This window comes from Dryobates pubescens, chromosome 1 (genome assembly GCF_014839835.1).
Source record: "Dryobates pubescens isolate bDryPub1 chromosome 1, bDryPub1.pri, whole genome shotgun sequence".
Lineage (NCBI taxonomy): Eukaryota > Metazoa > Chordata > Aves > Piciformes > Picidae > Dryobates > Dryobates pubescens.
The window spans coordinates 26,618,622-26,645,434 of record NC_071612.1 but is presented as its reverse complement, the minus strand read 5'-3'; the positions used below and the strand labels follow the sequence as shown (position 1 = coordinate 26,645,434).

Genomic DNA, 26,813 nt, shown 5'->3' with positions numbered 1-26,813 from the left:
CCCTGAGCCTCCTCTTCTCCAACCCCAGCTCCCTTAGCCTCTCCTTTGAGATCACAAGCCCTGCGAGGTCTTTTCCAACCTGGTCTGGTCTATTCTGTTCTATTCTAACATGCTGCCATGGGAAGCCAGTCTGTGCTTGTTCCCTGGATGTGGAGCTCTTTGCTGAAATGCTGAGGAAAAATGAGGTATTTGGAGGTGTTCAAATGTGCTTTAGGTTTTGGTCAGCATCTAAATGTCTTGACTACATCAGTCTGAAGATGCTTCCCTCTTACAGTGGATACTGCAAGTCAGTGAGGAGGTGACATAGCCCAGCACACCTGGGAATGGTTTGTTTGAAATTCCAAGAGTTGCCAAGCTGCCAGAGGCTTGCCCAGAGGTTATCTGACAGGTTTCACTGCAGGAGGTCTGCTCCTTAAACTTGTCCTAGGCTCACCTCTGATGTGCTGTGCATTGCCTATGTCATCCAAGAAGCTGATAATGCAAAGCTAGCAGATCAGAGATATCTAAGCATGACTACTGCCTACCCCATCCCTGGAGGCTTTTGCAGCCAGGCTGGATGTGGCTGTGAGCAACCTGCTGTAGTGTGAGGTGTCCCTGCCCATGGCAGGGGGGATGGAACTGGCTGATCCTTGAGGTCCCTTCCAACCCTGACAACTTTGACTCCCAGTACAGGCTGGGAGGTGATCTGCTGGAGTGCAACCCCATGGTGAGTGGGAGTGCTGGTGGATATCAAGTTCTGCATGGGACAGCAATATGCCTTGGTGGCTAAGAAGGCCAATGGGATGCTGGGGTGCATTCAGAGGAGTGTGTCCAGCAGAGCCAGGGAGGTTCTCCTCCCCCTCTACTCTGCCCTGGTGAGACCTCATCTGGAGTATTGCATCCAGTTCTGGGCTCCCCAGTTCAGGAGGGACATGGATCTGCTCAAGAGAGTCCAACAGAGGGCTGCAAGGACGATGAAGGGACTGGAGCATGTGCCCTATGAGGAGAGGCTGAGGGACTTGAGTCTTTTTAGAATGGAAAAGAGAAGACTGAGAGGGGATTTAATGTGTTTATAAATATCTGAGGTCTGGGGAGGGAAGGGCCAGGCTCTGCTCACTTGCTCCCTGTGACAGGACAAGGAGCAATGGATGTAAGCTGCAGCACAGGAGGTTCCACCTCAACACACGGGGGAAACTTCTTCACTGTGAGGGTCCCAGAGCACTGGAACAGGCTGCCCAGAGAGGCTGTGGAGTCTCCTCTTATGGAGACTTTCTAGCCCCATCTGGATGCATTCCTGTGTGACCTGTGCTGGATTCTATGGTCCTGCTCTGGCAGAAGGGGTGGACTCGATCTCTTTGGGTTCCTTCCAACCCCTAACATCCTGTGAGCTGTGATCTGTTTCTCAGGACTGTGTTTTAAAACACACCAAAACATGCAAGGTTTTGCTGTACCTCAGCTTGCTCAGGAAAGGCTTTAACCTTGTTGGAGTGTTTTGGTAAAATTAGTCAGATGCTGAACAAAAACAAAGACTAATAATAGTTTCAGGACATGTTTGGACTTCAGTCATTAATTCTGCTGTTTGCTTGCAGTCTGTGAGCAGAAAGTTTTCTTTCAAGTAAAATTGCCAGTGCTTTGCAGGCCAAATGAAATTTGTCTTGGTAGGTTGTAAGCCTGACAGCATTTTCAAACAAAACCCCTTTGATTTCATAGCTGAAGTCTAGCTGAGGAAATGATTAGAAGGGAAGACAGAACATTAAGTGAATGTGTGTGTCAGTAGGCTATTCATAGGAGAAACCTACTTGGAGTAGTTTGATAGCTCTAATAGCACTCATCCTTCTAATGAATATTGTATGTAACACCAAGCTGTCTCCATAGCAAAGCTGGCATGTCACAAGGCTGTGTTGTGTGTCTGGGGAAGCTGTGATCTGCTGTTTGATGGCATGGCATGAGAATTGCTAGTCCTTCTGATTTATTTATTGAAGCTGTCTGACGACACAGATCACTCACTCAGACAGCATCTTTCTGTTCAGCAGCTGGAACCTCCTTTTCTTGGACAGGACACCCTCTGACTTTTTCTAATTGAAAGTAGTGTGATTTCCTCTTCTCTTTTTTCTTTATATGAGGATGATTAGGGGTCTGGAGCACTGCCTGATGAGGAGAGGCCGAGAGCCCTGGGGCTGTTTAGTCTGGAAAAGAGAAGACTTAGAGGGGACTTAATAAATGTTTTAGATATCTGAGGGCTGGGGGTCAGGAGGGAGGGGACAGGCTCTGCTCAGCTGCCCCTGGGATAGGATAAGGAGCAATGGAAGTAAGCTGCAGCACAGGAGGTTCCACCTCAACATGAGGAGGAACTTCTTCCCTGTGAGGGTCCCAGAGCCCTGGTGCAGGCTGCCCAGAGAGGTTGTGGAGTCTCCTTCTCTGGAGACTTTGAAAGCCCATCTGGATGCATTCCTGTGTCACCTCTGCTGGATTTTCTGGTCCTGTTCTGGCAGGGAGTTGGACTTGATGATCTCTTTGGGTCCATTCCAACCCCTGACATCCTGTGAGCCTGTGATGTTCTGTTTGTTTGTTTGTTTGAGGTTGAGCAGAGATGGTTATCTGAGGGCTTTTGTGAGAACTGAGATATGAGTTCCACCAGTCTGTTTCACAACCTGTCAAGAAATGTCTGAGATAGCAAACCTAGATGCTTCAGCCACTGGGTTTGTCTCTACAGAAGTCACTTGTGACCCAAGTGATCTCACACCCTTGGAGCTGCAATATCCTAATCTGCTGTGGGATGTCACTCACAGGGTACCCACAAAGGCTGCTACACTAGTCACCCACTGTGAAGGTAACACAGGTTTTGTTCCCCTTTAGAATCCTCATATTCCTCAGTGGTTTGGTAGAGGAAATGAGAGAGAATCCCAAAATGTTAGGGCTTGGAAGGGACCTCCAAAGCTCCTCCAGTCCAACCCTCCTGCCAGAGCAGGAGCACCTAGAGCAGACCACACAGGGACACATCCAGGCAGGTTCTGACTATCTCCATAGAGGGAGACTCCACAACCCCCCTGGGCAGCCTCTTCCAGGGCTCTGTCACCCCCACAGGGAAAAATTTTTCCTCATGCTTGCATAGAACTTCCTCTGCCTCAGCTTCCACCACTGCCCCTTGTGCTGGCATTGGGCATCCCCCAGCAGAGCCTGGCTCCAGCCCCTGGGCACTCACCTTGCACATCTTTAGCAACATGAAGGAGGTCACCCTCAGGCTCCTCTCCAAGCTACAGGGCCCTCAGCTCCCTTAGGCTCTCCTCAGAAGGAAGATGTTCCACTCCATTTTTGTGGCTCTGTGCTGGACTCTCCCTAGTAGCTCCCTGCCCTTCTTGACCTGAGGGGCCCAGAACTGGACACACTACTCCAGCTGCAGCCTCACCAGGGCAGAGTAGAGGGGGAGGAGAACCTCTCATGACCGACTAACCACACATCTTCAATACACCCCAGCATAAAGGATGGCTGCCTCATGCTTTCTTCTAATGCATGGGTAAGAAGCTGGATAAGCAGGGTCAAAGCTTGACTTTTCATCTAAACCAATGAAAAAGTCTGCTGTGGCACATGGGAGAGCAGGTGGTGCATGCACTCCATGCAGCACTCGCATCAGACTGGGCAGTCCAGGTACTGCCTTTGCTGCCAGCCTGTCCTGCCTGTGGTGGGGATTTTTTCCCACTTGTTGATAGAAGTCTAGTTGTGGCTGTTACCGTGTGAGGTGTACAGGCTAGGATTTAGAGCAGTTCTCACTTCATTTTTGTTGAGCTGTGATGTCCTCCTGTTCACCCACCAGAGGGAGAAGCTTTTTACAAGATTATAGTGAGTTTCAAAACAGTTACCCAGAATATCCCAGTTATACCACTGTAGTACTATTGCATGGCTATTGCCATAGGCTGAAGTAGCAGTCCTCATCCCCAAGGACCCCCAAAGCATTTGGGGAGAGCATTTGAGGGAGCTGGAGCTAGACAGTCTAGAGAAGAGAAGGCTCTCAGGAGACCTCCTTTTGGCCTTCCAGTCAGTCATGATCTGTCAGTATGACCTGTCAGTCACACTACTCTTATGGATGAGGCTTTCTGGTTTTATGAATGGTGGCTGCAACATTCAGAAGCAATCTTTAATGACCTTTTTCAGTGAAAAGTACTGGAGCTGGTTATGTTTTGGGATTGCCTCTAGCAGAGACCTTACAACATTAAAGGATTAAAGCATTAAAATATATCCAGAGGAGGGCCACGAGGATAGGCAGAGGGCTGGAGCTGCTCTGCTATGGAATCAGACTGAGGGAGATGGGGCTGTGCAGTCTGGAGAAGAGAAGACTCCGAGGAGATCTAATTGTGGCCTTCCAGGATCTGAAGGGGGCTACAAGAAAGCTGGGGAGGGACTTTTGAGGGTGTTAGGGAGTGAGAGGACTGGGGGGAATGGAGCAAAACTAGAAGTGGGTAGATTCAGGTTGGATGTGAGGAAGAAGTTGTTCCCCATGAGGGTGGTGAGAGACTGGCACAGGTTGCCCAGGAAGGTGGTGGAAGCCTCATCCTTGGAGGTGTTTGCAGCCAGGCTGGATGTGGCTGTGAGCAACCTGCTGTAGTGTGAGGTGTCCCTGCCCATGGCAGGGGGGTTGGAACTGGCTGATCCTTGAGGTCCCTTCCAAGCCTGACAATTCTATGATTTCCCAGCCCTGGTCCATGTGCAGCCACATGATGCATGCACAGGAATGACTTTAACTTGCCACCGCCAGGCAGTTGCTTCGTGGGTGAAATGTAACAGCTGGTTATCAGCACACTGTAATGCCCCAAGGCATCTTGAAAGGAAGTGAATGGAACCATGGAAAATTGAATCTGCTGAAACAATTTGAGAAAGTATAATGAGTCAGTAAATGCAGATACAGAAACTGGGGCTTGGCCAGGAGGTGAACTGTTCTCACAAAGTGCAGCAGGATCTGCAACGGTCAGAAGCAGTCAGCACATCTGACAATGTTTCTCACATCAAATGCCCTTCAAGAGAAGCATTTCAAGATGTTGGGAAAGAAGAGGTAGAGCTGCTGGTGCAGTATGGATCAGAAAGGCCTGGTGCAAGGCACGGTGCTGCCAGCACCCTGCCCTGGCTGCTTATGCAAGAGCTGGGCAGGCAGCATCCTGCTTCACTCACAGGGGCCCGGCAGGCTTGTGAGGGTCCCACGGTGAACTGGTACAGGTGTTGGCCAGAAAAGCTGGTTTGCTGCTTAGGAGGACTTCCTTACCATCAATAACTTTCCTTCTCCCTGCCTTGTCAGCTGGGTGTGAGGATGGGCTGGGGAGGGTCTGCGATAGAAGCATCCAGAGCTTGCAGTTCCAAGTGACCGGTTGCGTGTGCGTGCCAATCGCCTTTCTCCCAGGGTCTTTCTCAGCCTGCTGCCGCTGGGATATATAATCCTCTGCCAGCAGAGCTGTTTGGCAATGTCAGCACGTCCTGCAGTACCCACAACTATCAGTTGCCTAATCCTGAGCCAGCACATGTGTTGTGCACATGCTCCTTCGGCAGAGGGAACGCGCTTGGAAGCTGACTATGAGCATGGAATAATTGCTCCCCAGGCAGCTTCGTTTCAAAAGCTCTGCTCTTTCCTTGCAGTTGGTTTCATGTGTTTTGTACACTTCCAGTGACCATCTCTGGAGTTATTCTTAGTGTGCTGTCTTGGGCCTTTTTTTTCACTTATATTTCCTCTTCCCTTGATAATGTTGGAACTTTAAAGGCAGAGTAAAATCCAAGCCTGCTCCTAGGTGTTATTTGACATCCTGTCCTGCATCTGCTGACTGCTTGGGTCTTGGTCGTCTTCCTTGTGACTGATTCTGCTGAGGTTTGCTGAGGAAAACAGGGTAAATAGGCAGATGGTATCAGACTGAGGAGTTTCCCCACAAGGTCAAACTGTGTGACTCTGGGCAGTGGGAGGCACCAAAGACTTGCTGTGCTATTGCAAAAGGCTTTTCCTGCCAGTAAGGCCTGGCTCAAGGTGCATGAAGGGATGGAACTGTGGCACTTCCTGTGCTAGTCACCTTTTTGTTCCCGTTTCACTTGTAAATACCATAGCCTCCGTCTCGGCTCTGTTAAGCTTACAGGCTACACTTAGGATCACAGAATCAATAAGGTTGGAAAAGACCTCAGAGATCATCAAGTCCAACCTGTCACCCAACACCTCATGACTAACTAAACCATGGCTCCAAGTGCCACATCCAATTGTTTTTTAAACACCTCCAGGGACAGGGACTCCACCACCTCCTTGGGCAGCACATCCCAATGGCCAGTCTCTCTTGCTGGGAAGAATCTCTTCCTAACTTCCAGCCTGAACCTCCCCTGGTGCAGCTTGAGACTGTGTCTTCTTGTTCTGGTGCTGCTTGCCTGGGAGAAGAGACCAACCCCCACCTGGCTACAACCTCCCTTCAGGGAGTTGGAGAGAGCAAGAAGGTCTCCCCTGAGCCTCCTCTTCTCCAGGCTAAGCAACCCCAGCTCCCTCAGCCTCTTCTCATAGGGCTTCCTGGCTAAGTTAAGGCCTCCTTCAAGGTTTATGAAAGGATGGAACTTACTGTTCTAGTCACATTTTTTGTCAATGTGTTTCATGAGTAATTACCATAGCCTCTGTCTCAGCTCTGTTAAGCTTACAGGCCACGCTCCCTGGCTAGGTTAAGTTGATGTCCATTGGCTTTAGTAATATTTCTGCATGGAAAACTCAAATGATCTCTTGTCTCAGCATCACCTTGTTCATAAAGTTCCTTCTAGGGCCAACTCCAACATGTTTCCTTTGTAGCGGGGGAAACTGAAGACAGGATTAATTATTAGAGGGGTTCAAGGACCTGTGTGTTCATTGAGGACCATGGTACGAACTCAGGGAAGAAACAGAAGTCATACTACAAGTTGTTAGGGCAAATCATGGAATCACAGAATTGTCAGGGTTGGAAGGGACCTCAAGGATCAGCCAGTTCCAAACCCCTGCCATGGCCAGGGACACCTCACACTGCAGCAGGTTGCTCACAGCCACATCCAGCCTGGCTGCAAACACCTCCAGGCATGAGGCTGCCACCACCTCCCTGGGCAACCTGTGCCAGGCTCTCACCACCCTCAGGGGGAACAACTTCTTCTTGACAACCAATCTGAATCTACCCATTTCTAGTTTTGCTCTATCCCCCCCAGTCCTGTCACTCCCTGACACCCCCAAAAGTCCCTCCCCAGCTTTCTTGTAGCCCCCTTCAGATCCTGGAAGGCCACAGAAAGGTCTCCTTGGAGCCTTGTCTCCACACTGAACAACCCCAACTCTCTCAGTCTGTCTCCATAGCAGAGCAGCTCCAGCCCTGGGCCTATCCTCGTGGCCCTCCTCTGGACATATTTTAATGCTTTAATCCTTTAATGTTGTAAGGTCTCTGCTAGAGGCAATCCCAAAACATAACCAGCTCCAGTACTTTTCACTGAAAAAGGTCATTAAAGATTGCTTCTGAATGTTGCAGCCACCATTCATAAAACCAGAAAGCCTCATCCATAAAAGTAGTGTGACTGACAGGTCAAAATACAAATGCTTCCTGCTCCTGGTGTATAAGCTGCTATTAATTTTTCCTCTAATCTAAATGATCATATCATCAGGTGACAGCAAACCACAGGTATTTTATTCTTGCAGCTTAAGTGATGTGAAGTCACTTAGCCAAGCAAAACCCATTGTGAAACCAGAGTCATTTACAAATGTCAACCTTAATTTGGTGGTAAGATGAAATTATAACTGCTGTAGACAGGGGGGGAAAAAACCGACATCTGTTACTAAAACTGGAATGTTTAAGAAGGTGCAGATCGCAGTAATGATGCAGGCATGTGCAGTCTATGTGTTGGATGCAGAATCGGAATTGTCAGGGCTGGAAGGGACCTCAAGGATCAGCCACTCCCAACCCCCCTGCCTTGGGCAGGGACACCTCACACTACAGCAGGTTGCTCACAGCCACATCCAGCCTGGCTGCAAACACCTCCAGGCATGAGGCTGCCACCACCTCCCTGGGCAACCTGTGCCAGGCTCTCACCACCCTCATGGGGAAGAACTTCTTCCTCACAGCCAAGCTGAATCTCCCCGCTTCTAGTTTTGCTCCATCCCCCCCAGTCCTATCACTCCCTGACACCCCCAAAAGTCCCTCCCCAGCTTTCTTGAAGCCCCCTTCAGATCCTGGAAGGCCCCAGAAAGGTCTCCTTAGAGCCTTCTCTTCTCCAGGCTGCACAGCCCCAACTCTCTCAGTCTGTCTCCATAGCAGAGCAGCTCCAGCCCTCTGCTCATCCTCATGGCCCTTCTCTGGACACATTCCAGCACCTCCAGATCCTTCTTGTACCTGAGGCTCCAGAACTGGACACAGTGCTGCAGGTGGGGCCATGAATGACCTGGTGTACCTCACCACAGGATGTGCTGAACAGAAAATCAGCTTTCTCTTACAAGGATGACATTTGTGACCTTGGTCAGTTTTCCTGTGATTTGATGTTGCTAAGTTATTGTGCTGTTGCACCAAGCTGTGCCCTTAAAAGGACTTGCATGTACAAATCAGAGAGATGTATGTATTTTTTACTAGTCCTCTAAAGAAGGATGATGATTATTTGTCTCTGTGGTTGTTTTCCACACATCCACCAACTTTACAAATTGCATAATCATCATCTTTGATTTCCTGGGAAGTAACTGGCTCTTTATCCCTGTTTGGTGTACTGGGGAGACCCCACCTGGAGTGCGGCGTCCAGTTCTGGAGCCCCTAGGACAGGAAGGATCTGAGGTGCTGGAAGGTGTCCAGAGAAGGGCCACGAGGATGAGCAGAGGGCTGGAGCTGCTCTGCTCTGAGGACAGACTGAGGGAGTTAGGACTTTTCAGTCTGGAGAAGAGAAGGCTCTAAGGAGACCTTTCTGTGGCCTTCCAGGATCTGAAGGGGGCTTCAAGAAAGCTGGGGAGGGACTTTTGAGGGTGTCAGGGAGGGATAGGACTGAGGGGAATGGAGCAAAACTAGAAATGGGTAGATTCAGATTGGCTGTCAAGAAGAAGTTGTTCCCCATGAGGGTGGTGAGAGACTGGCACAGGTTGCCCAGGGGATGGTGGAAGCCTCATCCCTGAAGGTGTTTGCAGCCAGGCTGGATGTGGCTGTGAGCAACCTGCTGTAGTGTGAGGTGTCCCTGCCCATGACAGGGGCAAACCTCTCATTCTATGAAGAACTTCTTCCTCACCTCCAGCCTAAACCTCCCCTGGCACACCTTGAGACTGTGTCCTCTTGTTCTAGTTCTGGTTGCCTAGATGCTGCACACTGTGCTCAAGGTGAGGCCTCGCCAGTGATGAGCACAGGGCAGAATTCCATCCCTGCTCCTGCTGGCCACACTGTTCCTGGTCCAGGCCAAGATGCCCTTGGCCTTCTGTGCCCCCTAGGCACACTGCTGGCTCATGTTCAGCTGCTGTCACCCAGCACTGTCAGATCCTTCTCAGCCAGGCTGCTCTCCAGCCACTCTCTCCCAGTCTGTAGCACTGCATGAGGTTATTGTGGCCAAAGTGTAGGACTCTGCCCTTGGCCTTGTCATACCTCATCCCATGGGCCCAGCCTGGCCAGGTCTCTCTGAAGTGTCTTCCTATTTTCCAGCAGGTCCACACTGCCCCCCAGCTTGGTGTCAACTGTGAATTTACTAACAGTAGACTCAATGTCCTCATCCAAGTCATAGAATCAATAAAGTTGGAAAAGACCTCAGCAACTCAACATCCAGTTCCAACCCTGCTGCCATGGGCAGGGACACTTCACATCTGGCCATCTCTTTGCTTTGGAGGGGAGGCAACAGGAAGGTGTCTTACTCTACAGCCATATTGAGACAAGTCAGAAAAGCGTGGCTGCATGAAGCTTTGTCTTTTCCACTTGGAATACAGTAGTTCGATAGCAGCGTGTAAATCACTGGCTTAGAACAGCCTAAAACAAAGTTCTGGCACTCCCACTGCTCCAAGTAGCATTGTTATTTATAGATCTTACATGGAGCCTGATGTTATGTTTAAGTGAGTGTTAAACAGTTCATGCTGTTGTAGAGTTGCTACGCACCAGAGAGCCTCTGTCAGTGTGACTTTGGCACCACCGCAGGCATATCCGCCTCTCTCCCTTTGTCTTCCAAAGCTGTGGCCAGTGTTTGCAGTTAGCCATGTGCTCAGCAATGGAACAGCCTATTGTTAGCCTAACAAGGGCAAAGTCACACGGGGATTGTTGAAGAAGTGAAAAAAACCCACCCCAAACCCCCTTCTCTACCTTGCCTAAAACTGTGTTAAACATTAAACTAACCAGACCAAGGAGTTCAGGGAGAGCAAACACTGGAGCTTTGCTGGACTTAAACCTACTAAAGTAGAAAGTTAGCAGTCAGGTACAGAGTGTTTTCTGATTTAGAGAAGCCAGCTGTGACAATACACAAATGCAAATCAGCACTGCTTTAGGTGGTTGAATTAAGGAGAGTGATGATGAAGTCTCCCAAACTCCCAGCATTTCACCACAGGGATCACTTCATGACTTGCAGACAACTCAGGCCTCTCTGGTGCTCAGGGTAGAGCAGACCATAGAATGATAGAGCTTGGAAGGGACCTCCAGAGATCATCAGGCCCAACTCCCTGCGAGAGCAGCATCACCCAGGGTAGGCTGCACAGGAATGCATCCAGGTGGGGCTGGAAAGGCTCCAGAGCAGGAGACTCCACAACCTCTCTGGGCAGCCTGCTCCAGGGCTCTGCCACCTTCACTGTAAAGAAGTTTCTCCTCATGTTGAGCTGAAACCTTCTCTGTTCAAGTTGGTCTCCATTGTTCCTTGGCTTATTGCTGTGCAGCACCCAAAAGAGCTTGGTCCCCTCCCCTTGCCCCTCAGCTATTGATAGACATTGATCAGGAATAGTGTGACCAGCAGGAGCAGGGAAGTCATTGTGCCCTGTACTCAGCACTGGTTAGGCCCTACCTTGAGTCCTGTGTCCAGTTCTGGGCTCCTCAGTTTAAGAAGGGCATTGAGAGACTTGAACATGTCCAGAGAAGGGCAATGAGGCTGTGTATCTTGTACACATCCATTGCAGGGTGTAGTTTTGTCTGTACATACAGCTTTCATTTGCTTCTAACTGAGCTGGTCTGGCAAAGCTAATGTTGGGGGGGCAGAATTTCAACCCACCACAGGAGGCTGATCTAGACCAAACCAAGATTTTAGGCAAATAGTGCTGGTTGCTTGTATTTTGGGATATTCTGCTTGGTACTGAAAGGTGGTTTTGATGTTCCCTTGCCCAGCTCCTGCCAGCGGACTGACATCAAACAGTACTAAACCTCTTGGAACGACTGCCCCGAGTGAAACATTGGCAACAGCACCTCAGCTAAATGAACAAGACACTCTGGTTCAGAGGGCAGAGCACATTCCAGCAGGAAAACGCACTCCCATGTGTGCACACTGCAATCAAGTCATCAGGTCTGTATCTTGTCGCTGGGTTGGCAATTGGGTGGGTGGCTGAGCCCCAAGAGTGGTGGCGAATGGAGTCAGATCCTGTTGGCAGCTCAGTATTGGGGCCGGCTCTCCTTAATACCTTTAGTAGTAATCTGGATGAGAGAGGCAAGGGCACATCCAGTAAGCTTGCAGAGGACACAAGTTGGGTTGCTGGAGGGTTGGAGGGGCCCTGCTGAGGGACCCTGACAGGCTGGATCAGTGGCCTAAGGCCGATGGTACGAAGTTCAACAAAGCCAAGTGCCAGGTCACAACGACCCTGTGTGACACCTGTGGGCTTGGGACGGAGTGCCTGGAAAGCTGCCTGGCAGAGGAGGACCTGTGGGTGTTGGTCAGTATGAGCCAGCAGTGTGCCCAGGTGGCCAAGAAAGCCAACAGCATCCTGGCTGAGATTAGAAAGAGGGTGGCTGGTGGACTAGGGAAGTGATTGGCCTCACATGCTCAGTGCTGATGAGGCCGTGCCTTGAATGTCGTGTTCAAGTCTGGGCCCCTCACCGCAAGAAAGATGTTGAGGTGCTGAAGCTGGTCCAGAGAAGGACAGCCAAACTGGTGAAGGGCCTGGAGAAGAAGTCTGATGAGGAGCAGCTGAGGGAACTGGGGCTGTTTAGCCTGGAGGAAATGAGGCTGAGAGGAGGCCTTACTGCTCCCTACAACTACTTGCGAGGAGGTTGTAGTGAGTTGGGTGTTGGTCTCTGCTCCGTAATAATAAGTGATAGGATGAGAGGAAATGGCCTCAAGTTGTGCCAGGGAAGGTTCAGGTTGGACATTAAGAAAAAATTCCTCACTGAAAGGTTTCCCAAACATTTGAGTTTGAATCCTCATCCCTGGAGGTATTTAGAAGATGTGTAGATGTGGTGCTGATGGCTTAGTGGTGGATTTGGCAGTGCTGGGTTAATGGTTGGAGTTGATACTGAAGGTGAACATGAGCCAGTAGTGTGCCCAGCTGGCCAAGGCCAAGGGCATCCTGGCCTGCATCAGGAATAGTGTGCCCAGCAGGAGCAGGGAGCTCATCCTGCCCTGTGCTCAGCACTGGTCAGGCCACACCTTGAGTACTGTATCCAGTTCTGGGCCTCTCAGTTTAAGAAAGATGTTGAGATGCTGGAAGGTGTCCAGAGAAGGGCAACAAAGCTGGGGAGGGGTCTGGAGCACAGCCCTGTGAGGAGAGGCTGAGGGAGCTGGGGTTGCTTAGCCTGGAGAAGAGGAAGCTCAGGGGAGACCTTCTTGCTCTCTCCAACTCCCTGAAGGGAGGTTGTAGCCAGGTGGGGGTTGGTCTCTTCTGCCAGGCAAGCATCACCAGAACAAGAGGACACAGTCTCAAGCTGTGCCAGGGGAGGTTTAGGCTGGGTGTTAGGAAGAAATTCTTCCTAGAAAGAGAGGTTTGCCATTGGAATGTGCTGCCCAGGGTGCTGGTGGAGTCACCATCACTGGAGGTGTTTAGGAAGAGGCTGGATGAGGCACTTGGTGCCATGGTTTAAGTGATTAGATGGTGTTGGGTGACAGGTTGGACTCGATCTCAAAGGTCTATTCCAACCTTAACAAGGCCCTGGGCAGCCTGATCAAACCACTGTCCACAGATCATTCCTGAGGAGCCAACCCCTCATGTCAGCCCTTAAATCACTTGCTGCTACTCCCTGCTTTCCCACCATTAAAAAGGAGGTGAGTCAGGGAGGTATTGGTCAGTGGAGCAACCTTTGCTCCTTAGTGCACACATGAGGAGAAACTGCGGAGCCAGCCCTACTTGACAGTACTTAAGCTATTGCCACCTGTAGTAAGTGACACCTCTTCATGAATAGTAACTGATCCCCATGTTTAACTTCTTTGTAATTTGCTGCTGGCATTTCAATCCTTACTTTTCTTCATATGTTACATGCCCCCTCAATTATTCAAAGCAAGCATTGTGTCACCTGAGGATGACTTGGGGTGCATTATGCCAGCCGTGCCTCATGTGTGCAGTGTACAGTGGGGCTGAAAGATTGCAGTGGCACTTTGAATTGAAGCTTCAGCATAATTACAGTTCATGCCCTTAGTGGATAGCCTTACCTATGAAAAGGGAGGAGGAGGATCAAGTGGCATTGCATTGTACATCTGTTTTGAAGCCCAAATGCATTGTGGAGTTGGTTACTTTACACTTAGGCATAGAATGACCGTGGCTGGGAGAGCTAAAGCCATTTCTTAGAGACATCTTATGAGTTTTTAATATCTCTTTAATTATTCATTCAGTGATTGTCTGAAGATTCCAGGGGTTTTTTTACAAGGCTTCATTAAGTAAGCTTTTCTTTCCTTCTCAAAAAGAATCAAAGCTGGAGGCAAACTGAACTCCCCATGATCTGCTTGCTGGGACAACCTGACAAATTTCTGCTCTTTCCTCATGAAGACTTCTGGTTCCCAGGCAGTCATAATTCCTTTGCAGTTCGAAGGTGTTTTCCAGGATCTCCCAGGGATCTACTTGAGAGAGTCCTACAGAGGGCTACAAGGATGCTGAAGGGACTGGAGCACTGCCCTGTGAGGAGAGGCTGAGAGCCCTGGGGCTGTCCAGTCTGGAGAGGAGGAGACTGAGAGGGGATCTGATCAATATCAATATCTGAGGGCTGGGGGTCAGGAAGGAAGGGACAGAGACAGCCTCTGCTCACTCATGCCCTGGAGCAGGATGAGGGGCAGTGGGTGGAAACTCCAGCACAGGAGGTTCCACCTCAGCATGAGGAGGAACTTCTTCACTGTGAGGCTCCCAGAGCCCTGGAGCAGGCTGCCCAGAGAGGTTGTGGAGTCTCCTTCTCTGGAGCCTTTCCAGCCCTGTTTGGATGTGTTCCTGTGTGACCTGTGCTGGATTCTCTGGTCCTGCTCTGGCAGGGGGCTTGGACTGGATGATCTCTGGAGGTCCCTTCCAACACCTGACATCCTGTGAGCCTGTGATCTATGATCCTCCCCGCTGAGAATATACTCTTTGGTGTGTCTGCTTGTGAATAGTGATTTGGCTTTATCACCTTTTCTCCTTTCCTTTAATGGGAGTAGGTGTGAGTGGTGCTTCCCCTCAGCCTCTCCTGCACAGAAATCATGCACTGTGGCAGTTTTCAAGTGAGGAGGAAAAACAAGAAAGGAAAATCCCCAGAATGCAGACTGTGCTATGGTTAAGTCTGAAGTGATTGTGAAAATCCTTTTGATCTCTCTAGCCCACAACGTTCAGCTCTAGCTTGCTGTGATAAGAAAAGCCCCAGGAGAAGCTGGGTTATCAGGGTATCAATACATCCTAACAGTGCTGATGAAGCTCTGTTCAGTTACAAGTGTGACAATAGTGACATTGTGATTCTATTCCCTGGGCTTTACTCCTTGCAGGCTGCTCCTCTAGCACTGCTGCAGGCAGAGCCCAGATGTTTCATGTGGCTACCAAACTCATGCACTTGGTGTTCCTCTGGGACAAAGGTTCCTGTAGACACCGTTCTGTATACGTCAGAATCCCTTTGAAACGAACCAACAAACAAACCCCACAGGCAGACAGCAAAGCAAACAACTGCTGCTTGCTTCCAGCTGTGAGTTTGGTTCACAGGGTCTAAGTGGGGATGCCAGAAACCTGTCCTGAAATGGTTAGCATGTGAGAGTGGCCTTAGATAGAGGTGCATTCTTTTTCCCCTGTGCCTTGGGGCAGCTTTTAAGTCATTGCTGGGATCACTAAGCTGCACCTTCAGCTCGACACATTTAAACTACAGCTCGATTAGAAGTAAAACTGGATCTGGAAAGTGCTCTTCTGGACACAAGTGCAGAAGGAGCCAGCCCCCCAATGGAACACCTCAGAGGCATTGTGCAGGGCACAGCCACAGATACCTGAAAAAGAAACTGTAGATTCTGAGGCTGTTGCCCATCCTTCTAAGTGCCTGTGAGCTGTTCTGAATGGTAACTTCAACGTGGCAGAGCTGTAAACTCTGTAGAGCTCCATGCAGCAGAGGCTGTAAAAGTTCTTTCCCCTCCCCTCAGCAGGGTGCTTGCTTCCCAGTGTAGAGCTAACTGAGCCTATCATTCCAGTGCAGATGGCCAGAAACTCAATCCTACCTGGAGCCAGGAGAGCCTCTTCGGTGTCAGCTGTGTGTTAATGGATCGCTTCCATTAGCCTGTGCTGACACGGCGCACTGAGAGCACTTTGTTGTACATAAGGGCTTGTATTGTTTGATCAGTACATAACTGAAAGGGCAGTGATGTAAAAAGGTGCTTGTAGAGCAGCAGGAGGGTATTGGGTTAGGTCAGTGTTTGCGCTGCTCAGGCATCCGCTGGGAGCCAGGGCCGGAGCGCTGAGCTTGAGCCCAGCTTCCTCCTTAAAGGGCTACGAGCTGCACTCCAGGAGCCCTTCTTCACTGCTTTCCTCCCAATCACTGACACTCAGTAGGAAAAACTGCTTCAGATTCAGTAGGTTTGTGGTCTCAGAAGGTGGATGTATCTCAAATTGGGACTTTTTTGTTGACTGAGAAATAGCCAGGTTCATCTTGCCTGTGAACTGTGTTCCGTTAGCCAGGCAAACTACATTGAAAGCATCATTAGTTTGTGGTTGCACTTGAGAGAGGAGGCTCTGTATTGGAAGATGGTCCTATTTTAACTGGGTTCTGAATGAAAAGGAAAAGAAAAAAATAAGAACAGGAAGACTTCCCCCCCAAAAGAAAACCCCACCCAACAAACCACAAACCAAAACAAACCCCAAAGAAACGAACCAGAGCCTCTTCCCCAGCAAGAACCAGAGCCTCTTCCCCAGCAAGAACCAGAGCCTCTTCCCCAGCAGGAACCAGGAAGGGGTAGTCACTGAGAAATTTGTTGGAGAAGGACAGCAATTGCATTTCTCTCTCACAAGAAACTGATGTTGCTGGCTCTTAATGAGTTCCATCAAGACCAAGTGCTGGGTCCTGCAACCCCAAGCAAGGCTGCAGGCCTGGGGAAGAGTGGCTGGAAAGCAGCCTGGTGGAAGAGGCTCTGGGGGTGCTGGTGGATGGCTGAACATCAGCCAGCAGTGTGCCCAGGTGGCCAAGAAGGTCAATGGCATCATGGCCTGTGTCCAGCAGGAGTAGGCAAGTGATTGTGCCTCTCCTGTACTTGGCCCTGGTGAGGCCACAGCTTAAGTACTATGTTCAGTTCTGGGCACCAGGGTACAGTAAAGACATTGAGGTTCTGGAGCACATCCAGAGAAGAGCAAATGAGGCTGGTGAGGGGTTTGGAAGGTGTCATCCAAAGCTGAGGGAGCTGGGGTTGTTTAGTCTGCAGAAGAGAAGGCTAAGGGGAGATCTTGCTGCTCTCCAGAACTACCTGAAGGGAGGTTGTAGTAAGGCTGGTGTTGGTCTCTTCTCCCAAGTAACTTGTGACAGGATGAGAGGAAATGGGTTTAAGTTGTGCTAGAGGAGGTTTGGATTGGATATTAGGCAGAACTTCTTTGATGCAAGAGTGGTGAGGTGTTGGAACAGGCTGCCCAGGGTGGTGGTGAAGTTGCCATTCCTGGAGGTGTTCAAGAAGCTGTAGATGTGGTGCTGCAGGATACAGTTTAGTGGTCATGGTAGTTAGGTTATGGTTGGATATGATCTTAAAGGACTTTTCCAGCCTTAATGGTTCTATAATTAATGGAGTCAAGTCTGCATCTGTGGCCTCTGAATGCACACTGAGAGTTGATTGTATCACTGAGTCAAATACCTGTTTGCAGTAGATGGCAATAATTTGGAGCATTGGGAACATCCTTCCCCTTCACCTCCCTAGCAGCCACTTTTGCAGTGTCTGTAAGGTAGCTCTAGAAATGAGATTTCTGAAATGCAGTGGAGCCAAGAGAAGAATTGGTGTTTATTGTGGGAGACAATTCACTGGGAATAGATACAGTCAACACTTGATGCTTTCTTGGACCTTCAGGAGGAAAGGGGGATGGAGCAGTGGGTGTTCATGAAGCAGTATGGTAGTGGCACAGAGGAGTCTGTGTGTGGTAAGCCTACTAACACCTTTTGCAGGAGCCAATCCAGGGACATTTACTGACAAAACCTCTTTTTTTCTAATCAGAGGACCCTTCTTGGTGGCTTTGAGCAAGTCCTGGCACCCAGAGGAGTTTAATTGTGCCCACTGCAAAACCTCCATGGCTTACATTGGATTTGTGGAAGAGAAAGGGGCACTCTATTGCGAGGGCTGCTATGAGAAGTTCTTTGCCCCCGAGTGCTCCAAGTGCCAGAGGAAGATCCTTGGGGTAAGTGATGAGCACATGGCCTGGGTTTCAGTGGGAATAACTACAGCATCCAGTGGTTCTCTGTCAGGGAATTCCCTTTTATCTGGCCCAGTTTGCACACTTCCATACAGACTGTGACTTATCTCTGCAGCTCCCATCACACCTAGAATATGTTTTTGGCTCTTCCATGTTCAGCTCCTGCCTACATGAAGCTGTTCTGTAGCTGTGGGTTTTCCTGAATATATTGCTTTTAACTGGCAGCTTTTCACAGAATTGGAGGGAGGGGGGAAAAAAGAAGTTCTGGTGAGCACTGATGAACACATTGGTTGGCTAGATGTGAAATACTGAAACATTCCCAGTGGTAATGTGGATAGAAAGAGGCATTAACCTGCTCAGCACTACCACTGCTAATTTGAGCTTGCCAGCTGAAAGTCCCCTGCTTCACTGCAGACAGCAATGTACCTGGCATCCTGTGCAACTGGGGTCACACAGGGCTCTGGCAGTGCCATCTTTTGGCACTGTAAGATCTCCCAAAGAACATACAGCAGTCAGAATTTTCTGTGTGATGTCTGCTGATGCCTGCAGAAACAAGAGGAGGGACAATGGCTTCAAACTGGAGCAGAGCAGATTGAGATTGGATGTTAGGAAGAAGTTCTTTACTATGAGGCTGGTGGAACACTGGAGCAGGTTGCCCAGGGAGGTGGTTGGGGCTCCTTCCCAGGCAGATATTCAAGGTGAGGCTGGATGAGTCCCTGGGCAACCTGATCTAGTTGGGGCTGTCCCTGCTGAGTGCAGGGGGGTTGGACTGGATGAGCTTTGGAGGTCCCTTCCAACCTGGACCATTCTATGATTGAGAAGGCTCTGAGGAGACCTTCTTGTGGCCTTCCAGGATCTGAAGGGGGCTGCAAGAAAGCTGGGGAGGGACTTTTGAGGCTGTCAGGGAGTGATAGGACTGGGGAGAATGGAGCAAAACTAGAAATGGGTAGATTCAGGTTGGATGTTAGGAAGAAGTTCTTCCCCAGGAGGGTGGTGAGAGACTGGCACAGGTTGCCCAGGGAGGTGATGGCAGCCTCATCCCTGGAGCTTTCTAAGGCCAGGCTGGATGTGGCTGTGAGCAACCTGCTGTAGTGTGAGGTGTCCCTGCTCATGGCAGGGGGTTGGAACTGACTGATCCTTGAGGTCCCTTCCATGCCTGACCATTCTGTGATCCTATGAGAGTCATAGACCTGAGGAGATATTGGGGATGCTGCTTTCCTTCTGTCGGGGAACCTGTGTTGATGAGATCCTAATTAAAACAGAAGAGGTGAACCAATGAGTCTCTAAACCTGTCCAAACCCACACTGAAAATGAGAGGCTGCTTTTGACAGACAAGTAGATGTCCCCCAAATAAAGCACCTCGTTAGCAGCAGCAGAAATGCCTGTGCCCGACCCATTCTCTGAGCAGCAGTAGGAAACAAAGAGTGCTCGAGGCACGCCAGGCAGGGTCACCACAATCCAGGCATCATGGCAGGCTGATGTGTTCATAACACTTCCTCTGATCCACACAGGAAGTAATAAATGCTTTGAAGCAAACTTGGCACGTCTCCTGCTTCGTGTGCGTGGCCTGTCACAACCCCATCCGCAACAACGTCTTCCACTTAGAGGACGGTGATCCCTACTGTGAGACAGGTAAGAGGCAACCCAGCCAGAGGCTCCTGTGGCTGTGTGGGGAAGCAGAGCTGAATAAAGGTTGGGGGTGGTGGGAGTAGAGGAATTCCTTTTTGTTGGGCTTCACAGAATGCTAGAGGTTGGAAAGGACCTCCAGGGATCATCGAGTCCCCAGTGATCATCCAGATCAGGACCATAGAATCCAGCACAGGTCACACAGGAACACATCCAGATGGGGCTGGAAAGGCTCCAGAGAAGGAGACTCCACAGCCTCTCTGGGCACCCTGTTCCAGTGCTCTGGATCCCTCACAATGAAGAAGTTTCTCCCCATGTTGAGGTTGAACTTCCTGTGCTGCAGTTTCCATCCATTGCCCCTTGTCCTATCCCAGGGTGCAGCTGGGCAGAGCCTGTCCCCTCCCTCCTGACCCCCAGCCCCCAGATATCTATAAACATTTATTAAATCCCCTCTCAATCTTCTCTTCTCCAGACTGAACAGCCCCAGGGCTCTGTTGTAGGAAGCATTGTAGTTTGGCTAGAGGTGGAAGTGGATTGAGCAGGAAGTGGATTCAGCATGGAAACCCAATGATCTGTTTGTAGCTAAGATTTCCTCCTGGGTTGATCCCACAGCTATTAGCAGAGGGTGCCATGGAAAGTGCTAGGTATTGAAAGTGTGAGGAAAGCAGACAAAATGAATCCACCATTTGTCTGTCAGAGCAGCTTTAGTGAGGTGTTGACAGTTACAAGAGGATGCAATAGGATGCAGAGACCTGGATAACTTGGAGCCATGGGCTGAGGTCATCTGTATGGGCTTCAACAAGGCCAAGTGCCAGATCCTGCACCTGGGCCTCAACAGCCCCGTGAATGCTACAGGCTTGGGGAAGAATGGCTGGAGAGGGGAAAAAGTACCTGGGGTGAACAAGAGGGTGAACATGAGCCAGCAGTGTGCCCAGGGGGCCAAGAGGGCCAGGGGCATCCTGGCCTGTGTGAGAAACAAGTGTGGCCAGCAGGAGCAGGGAGAGGATTGTCCCTCTGCACTCAGTGTTGGGGAGGCTGCAATGCTGCACTGAGTGCTCAGCGTTGGGCACCGCAGCATAGGAAGGACATCGAGGAGCTGGAGCTGGGACAGAGAAGGAACTGAGCTGGTGAGGGGCTGGAGAACAAGGCTGTGAGGAGAGGCTTAGGGAGCTGGGGCTGGTGAGGCTACAAAAGAGGAAGCTGAGGGGAGACCTCATTGCTCTCTGCAGCTACCTGGAGGGAGGTTGTAGAGAGGTAGGCATGGGTCTGTCCTCACAAGTAACTAACAACAGCACAAGGGGGAATGGCCTCAAGCTGTGCCAGGGGAGGTTTAGGCTGGACATTAGGCTGGAGGTGAGGAGAAAGTTCTTCCCAGAGAGAGTTGTTAGCCATTGGAATGTGCTGCCCAGGGAGGTGGTGGAGTCACCATCCCTGAAGGTGTTCAAGAGGCGACTGGATGTGGCACTTGGAGCCATGGTTTAGTAGCCATGAGGTGTTGAGTGACAGGCTGGACTCGATGATCTTTGAGGTCTTTTCCAACCTTATTGATTCTATTAGGAAGAATTTTCTTAGGGAAAGGGTTGTAAGGCACTGGAAGAGCTGCCCAGGGAGGTGGCTGAGTTGCCCTCCCTGGGACATATTTAAAAGCCATCTAGATGTGGTACTTGGGGACAGGGTGTAGTGACAGACTTGGTGGAGTGGGAGAAATAGCTGCACTGGGTGGTCTTGGAGGTGCTTCCTGGCCTGGCTGATGCTGTGATTGCTGGCTCATGTACATCAGTGGTGTAACGTGTTGGTCCTACCGAATTTGTGGAGCAGCACAGGAAACAGAGAGATGAGCAGCATCCCCCAGTGTGACAGCAGGGTGAAATTTCATCCTGATGCAATCTGAAGCCCCTAATCCTGGAACCATTTGATGGCTCAAAACCAGTGCTGAAGGAATCAATAACTCCCCTTTGGGTGGAAAGCTCATGGCTGTGTTGGGTGGGATTTTTAACTCTCCTAATACTGAACTCCTCACCAAACGACCTGTGGGTTGTGCAGAGCATTGATTTTGTGCTGCTGTTACAACTCCTGTGCACAAATCCACACTTTTCTGTGAGCAGGGAGAACTGGGATCAAATAAGAGTGCTACACTTCTCACAGTGTTCATGCCTGAGGTAGGAAGTTGCTAACGCAGCTGAATGGAGACACCTTCTGTGAGGTGTTACGGGCAGTGACATGTTGTAATAGCTCTGGCTCTCTGACTGGATGTTAATTTGGCATCTCTTCATTCCCCAAAGACTTCCAGTGCAGCTGGAGTTAACAGTCTCTGACTAATTTTAGAGAAATAAAGAGTAAATGTCATTGCCAAGTTCCCTTCTTCCCAGTGCAGAGGAGGGGTCGGGTTTCCTATCTGTACTCGAAGTTGCAACAGCATCAGCGCTTAGTTGGCTTGAAGATGTTGTAATCTGCAGAATGTTTTGGGTGGTGATACTGCAGTTACAAGAAAAGTGCCAACAGCTCCAAACTCTGAACTTTTTGAAAGGTGCAGAGTTATTAACCCAGGTTTGAAAATGCTGTGTGCAGGAAGCACGGGTACGTGGCTGCAGGAGAGCTACGCCTTGCAAGGCTCCTGTGGTATCGCAACGCAAGCATGCCAAAGAAAGCTGATGCCCTTCAGTCTGCCTTATCTATTGCCCTTCCTTCAGAAGAAAAGCCAATAAACTTATCAACACAAACCACAGGCCAGCTTACAAAAGGCTTTGACTGCTGGCACCAGGAAGATATCAGTAAAAGATTCTCTGAGAACATGGAGGCAAAGAGCTGAAACAATGCTCATGGATCTGTGCCCTTCAGGGATTTTGTGCTGCCATGTGTTCTGCCACTTCACTTTTTTGCTGTCTTTCTTCCCCTTAAAGCTTGCATGGATTAATGAAGGCCAGTCAGCAACATTTATTCATTCACAGGCTCACAGGATCTTAGGGGTTGGAAAGGACCTCGAAAGGATCTTCAAATCCAACCCCCCTGCTAGAGCAGGACCAGAGAATCCAGCACAGGTCACTCTGGAATGCATCCAGATGGGGCTGGAAAGGCCCCAGAGAAGGAGACTCCACAACCTCTCTGGGCAGCCTGCTCCAGTGCACTGGTGCCCTTACAGTAAAGAAGTTCCCCCTTGTGTTGAGGTGGGACCTCCTGTGCTGCAGCTTATATCCATTGCTCCTTGTCCTATCACAGGACAACTGAGCAGAGCCTGTCCCCTCCCTCCTGACCCCTAGCCCTCAGATATTTATAGACATTTATTAAATCCCCTCTCAGTCTTCTATTCTCCAGACTAAAAAGCCCCAGGTCCCTCTGCCTCTCCTCACCAGGCAGTGCTCCAGACCCCTAATCATCCTTGTAGCCCTCCACTGGACTCTCTCCAGCAGATCCCTGTCCCTCCTGAACTGGGGAGCCCAGAACTGAATGCAGTACTCAGGATGAGGTCTCACCAGGGCAGAGTACAGAGGGAGGAGAACCTCTCTGGATCTTCTGGACACACTCCTCTGAATGTCCCCCAGGATCCCATTGGCCTTCTTGGCCCCCAGGGCACATTGCTGTCCCATGCAGAACTTGTTGTCCAAGACCTGGGAATGCTCTCCCAGCTCCTTCTCCCCAGGGCTGCTCTCCAGCAGATCCCCTCCCAGCCTGTGCTGCTGCAGTTTATTCTTCCCACCCAGGTGCAGGACTCTGCACTGATCCTTGTTGAACCTCATGAGGTTCCTCTCTGCCCAGCTCTCAGTCTGTCCAAGTCTCTGAAGGGCCACACAGCCTTCAGGTGTCTCAGCCAAGCCTCCCAGTGTGGTATTATCAGTGGTGAAGCTGTTTCTTGGCAGTGCAGCTCTACAGGGCTTTGCTCTTCCAAAGCACTTGTGTTCTGTCCTGATGAGATAGATGTCTCTTTATAACAATGCATTTTGAAGTCATCATAGAAAACACTGTCTTACTAAACCAAAGCAAGACTTTGCTCTTGGCTTTGACATGTGCTAAGCCTCTGTTGGCTATGCTGTATCCTGGCCTGCATCAGGAACAGTGTGGCCAGCAGGAGCAGGGAAGTCATTCTGCCCTGGACTCAGCATTGGTTAGGTCACACCTTGAGTCCTGTGTCCAGTTCTGGGCCCCTCAATTTAAGCAGGACATTGAGACACTTGAAGGTGTCCAGAGAAGGGCAAGGAGGCTGGGGAGGGGTCTGGAGCACAGCCCTGTGAGGAGAGGCTGAGGGAGCTGGGGTTGCTTAGCCTGGAGAAGAGGAGGCTCAGGGGAAACTGTCTTGCTGCCTCCAGCTCCCTGAAGGGAGGTTGTGGCCAGGTGGGGGTTGGTCTCTTCTCCCAGGCAACCAGCACCAGAACAAGAGGACACAGTCTCAAGCTGTGCCAAGGGAAGTTTAGGCTGGATGTGAGGAGAAAGTTCTTCCCAGCAAGAGAGATTGGCCCTTGGAATGTGCTGCCCAGGGAGGTGGTGGAGTCCCCATCCTTGGAGGTATTCAAAAAGGGATTGGATGTGGCACTTGGTGCCATGGTTTACTTGTCAGGAGGTGTTAGGTATTAGGTAATAGGTTGGACTTGATGATCTCTGCTGTCTTTTCCAACCTGGTTGATTTTGTGACTCTGAAAGGAGGGTCTCTAGGAGTGATCTGGGAGCTCTTTGTTCAGTGTATTCAGTGTTATAAACCCAGGAAATTGCAAAGCCACTGCTAATGACAGAAAAGCACAGGGGTCAGGAGGGGTCAGCCTTGCTGCTCTGCACATGCTTCATCTTAAAATCTGCTTGTGTGTGTTTGCAGATTACTATGCTCTCTTTGGTACCCTGTGTCATGGCTGTGAATTCCCCATTGAAGCTGGAGACAGGTTTCTTGAAGCTCTTGGCCACACCTGGCATGACACCTGCTTTGTGTGCTCAGTAAGTATAGTTGGTCTGCATGTCAAACAAACACCCATGGGAGCAGTGCTTGTGCTACCCCAGCCAACATAGGAGTTAACAGCTATAGCTTGTTTCAGTTTTGAGCCCAAACAAAAGGCACTTTCTCAGTTATTTGGAAGGCTTGTTGCTATTGTGAGCCTTTGGCACCAGTCCAGAGGAGCTGGCCTGGATTGGAGTTGTGTCCTGGCATTTAACCCACGATGTTTGCTTCCTCAGGGCAAGCACTGAAGGCCAAGCAGGAATGGGCTGCATTTCTAATGTAGCCAGAGTACCTCTGACATAGAGACTGCAGCCAGAGTACCACTGCTGACACAGTGTGAGCAGAAAGCAAAAAGCCCCACTCCTCATGACTGGGTTTTTCCTTCTTCTAACATGCTGAACCTAACTGCTTTCACTTAAGAACCTATTGTTTTAAAGATAGGAAGGTTATGCTTGCATTAACCCATAGTGTTACATGCAGAAGAATACCCCTAAGACAAAAGGTAATCATTCTCATTCTTTGAATGCATTTGTGCATAGCATGGTGTCATGGCTGGACTTCCTGAACAATGGACAGTGTGATGCATACAGCTCAGCTGGGTGATCTTTCTCTTTGTATCCCATTTCAGGTCTGCAGTGACAGTTTGGAGGGTCAGACTTTCTTCTCCAAGAAGGACAAGCCCCTGTGCAAGAAACATGCTCACTCCATTAACATCTGATGCTGGAAGCTGATCTCGTGTGACAGGTGTACTGAGCAGGAAGCAAGGTTAAAATGGCTCTGTTCAATTCCTGGTTAAAATTATTTATCTAAGATTTTTTTTGGAATGGAAGAGAAATTTAGGAGCTGGGGGAGGGGGTTGTATGCTAATTTTTCAAAGGCATAGCAGTTAGGGGTTTGCTTCAAAAAAAGACAGGCATTGGGGATTGCACCCAAGCCACACATTGCGGTGCCTTTCCCTCTGCACTTGCTGCATAAGTGTACTGGTTTCATCATTTTGTGACCACATTAAACCTGCTTGAGTAGGAGAAGCAAAACATCTATAAAAAAGCAAATATCTGATACTCAACCTCTTGGTTTTGCTGCTGTTCAGCAAATAGAAGGAGATTGGCCTCAGCAATACGACTCACTTCAGAAGCATTGCAGCTTCAGCTCCATGAAAAGGAACCTCAACATGACACAGAATGTAGAGTTCAGCAGCTGGCTTTCTTAGCTGACACTTGTATACATGAAAGCTCTTGCACAATGACACGTACCTGTGCCTTTGCAGTGAAATCTTTGATGGGTCTGCAAAAGAGAAGAGATTTTTAGGAAGAAGTTAAGTGGAGCGGTGGCTGTGCTGTTGAACAAGAACGATTTAGAAGGTGCCACTTAGAGGAAAAAGGAAGTGAGAGAGGTTTCCTTAACTCATGGGCTACCAGAACACCAGCCACAAAGAAATCCTACTGAAAGTGTACTTGACAGGACAGAAATCATAGAACCATAGAATGGTCCAGGCTGGAAGGCACCTCTAAAGCTCATCCAGTCCAACCTCCCCACAGTCAGCAGGGACATCCCCAACTAGAACAGGTTGCCCAGGGCCTCACCTTGAATCTCGCCAGGGATGGAGCCCCAACCATCTCCCTGGGCAACCTGTTCCAGTGTTCCACCACCCTCATAGTGAAGAACTTCCTCCTGATATCCAATCTAAATCTTCCCTTCTCTGGTTTGAAGCCATTGCCCCTCATCCTGTCACCACAGGCCCTTGTAAACAGTCCCTCTCCATCCATCCTATAGGCCCCCTTCAGGTACTGGAAATGCCAGGCCAGATTTTAGGTTTGTAGTTCAGGTTTTGGATAGTTTTAAGTGCCTTGGGAAGGGGAAATTGCCCTGAGCATTTTATATGCAGAGTGTGAGACTGTGGTGTTGTCTGAGGGAAACTGCTGAAGTGCAGCTAAGGACATTGTTTTTCTGTCAGTACATTCTTTACTGTGCAGCTCATGAATATGTATGTTGGTGGCATGCCAGGTAGTGCACCCATAATTTACTTTCTTGCTCAGCTGATCAGATGTTTATTAGTTTAGGTTTTATTTCTCCCTCTTTTCCTCCAGCTGTAGGGAAAACATGTTGTCCTGAGTTAGGGCAGCTCTGTGTCTCTGAGTTCTTGGAAGGGAGCAGGGAGACAATGCTGTCATGATGCATTTACTGCCAGCCACGAGGTGTAGCTGGTTCTGTGGCTTGATAGGAATCTCATCTCCATACAGAGAGTCAGTGCAAGACCAGCTAGATCCCACTTCCCTTCAAACTAGGGATTCAGTGGCATGGAGCAATTGTAGGCAGAAAGGGAAGAGGTGGTGGCCCTCTGCACAGGGTGAGTTCTCTCCAGCAGAGTTGCACAACAGAGAAGGGGCCCTGCTCAGGGCCAGATCAGATTCCCCAAGGAAATGGAATTTGCATGCTGTTTATTTCAGCTGGGATAGCAGAGCTGAATCGTTAGCCCTTAGTGCTCTTCCCAGGAGGCCTGCAAAGTAACACTTGGCTGGGTTTGCTGCTGTGCTCTGGGCTTTTGTTTGGGGTTTTTAGGTCCTGATATGAAGGGTGAGTTTAGCCATACAGCCATGGGCGAAATAGTTG

General features: G+C 49.8%; 1 protein-coding gene across 1 annotated transcript in view; it reads left to right on the top strand.

Moving 5' to 3' along the window:
- The window catches only part of PDLIM5 (PDZ and LIM domain 5), a 128,176-nt gene extending 102,814 nt beyond the window's left edge, over positions 1-25,362 (top strand). The window contains exons 8-12 of the mRNA XM_054163119.1: positions 11,247-11,421; positions 17,464-17,644; positions 19,171-19,291; positions 24,087-24,202; positions 24,832-25,362. Coding sequence (XP_054019094.1) covers positions 11,247-11,421; positions 17,464-17,644; positions 19,171-19,291; positions 24,087-24,202; positions 24,832-24,921 — 683 coding nt within the window. The 3' untranslated portion in view covers positions 24,922-25,362. The remainder of the gene's footprint in view (positions 1-11,246; positions 11,422-17,463; positions 17,645-19,170; positions 19,292-24,086; positions 24,203-24,831) is intronic.
- Positions 25,363-26,813: the final 1,451 nt, after the last annotated feature.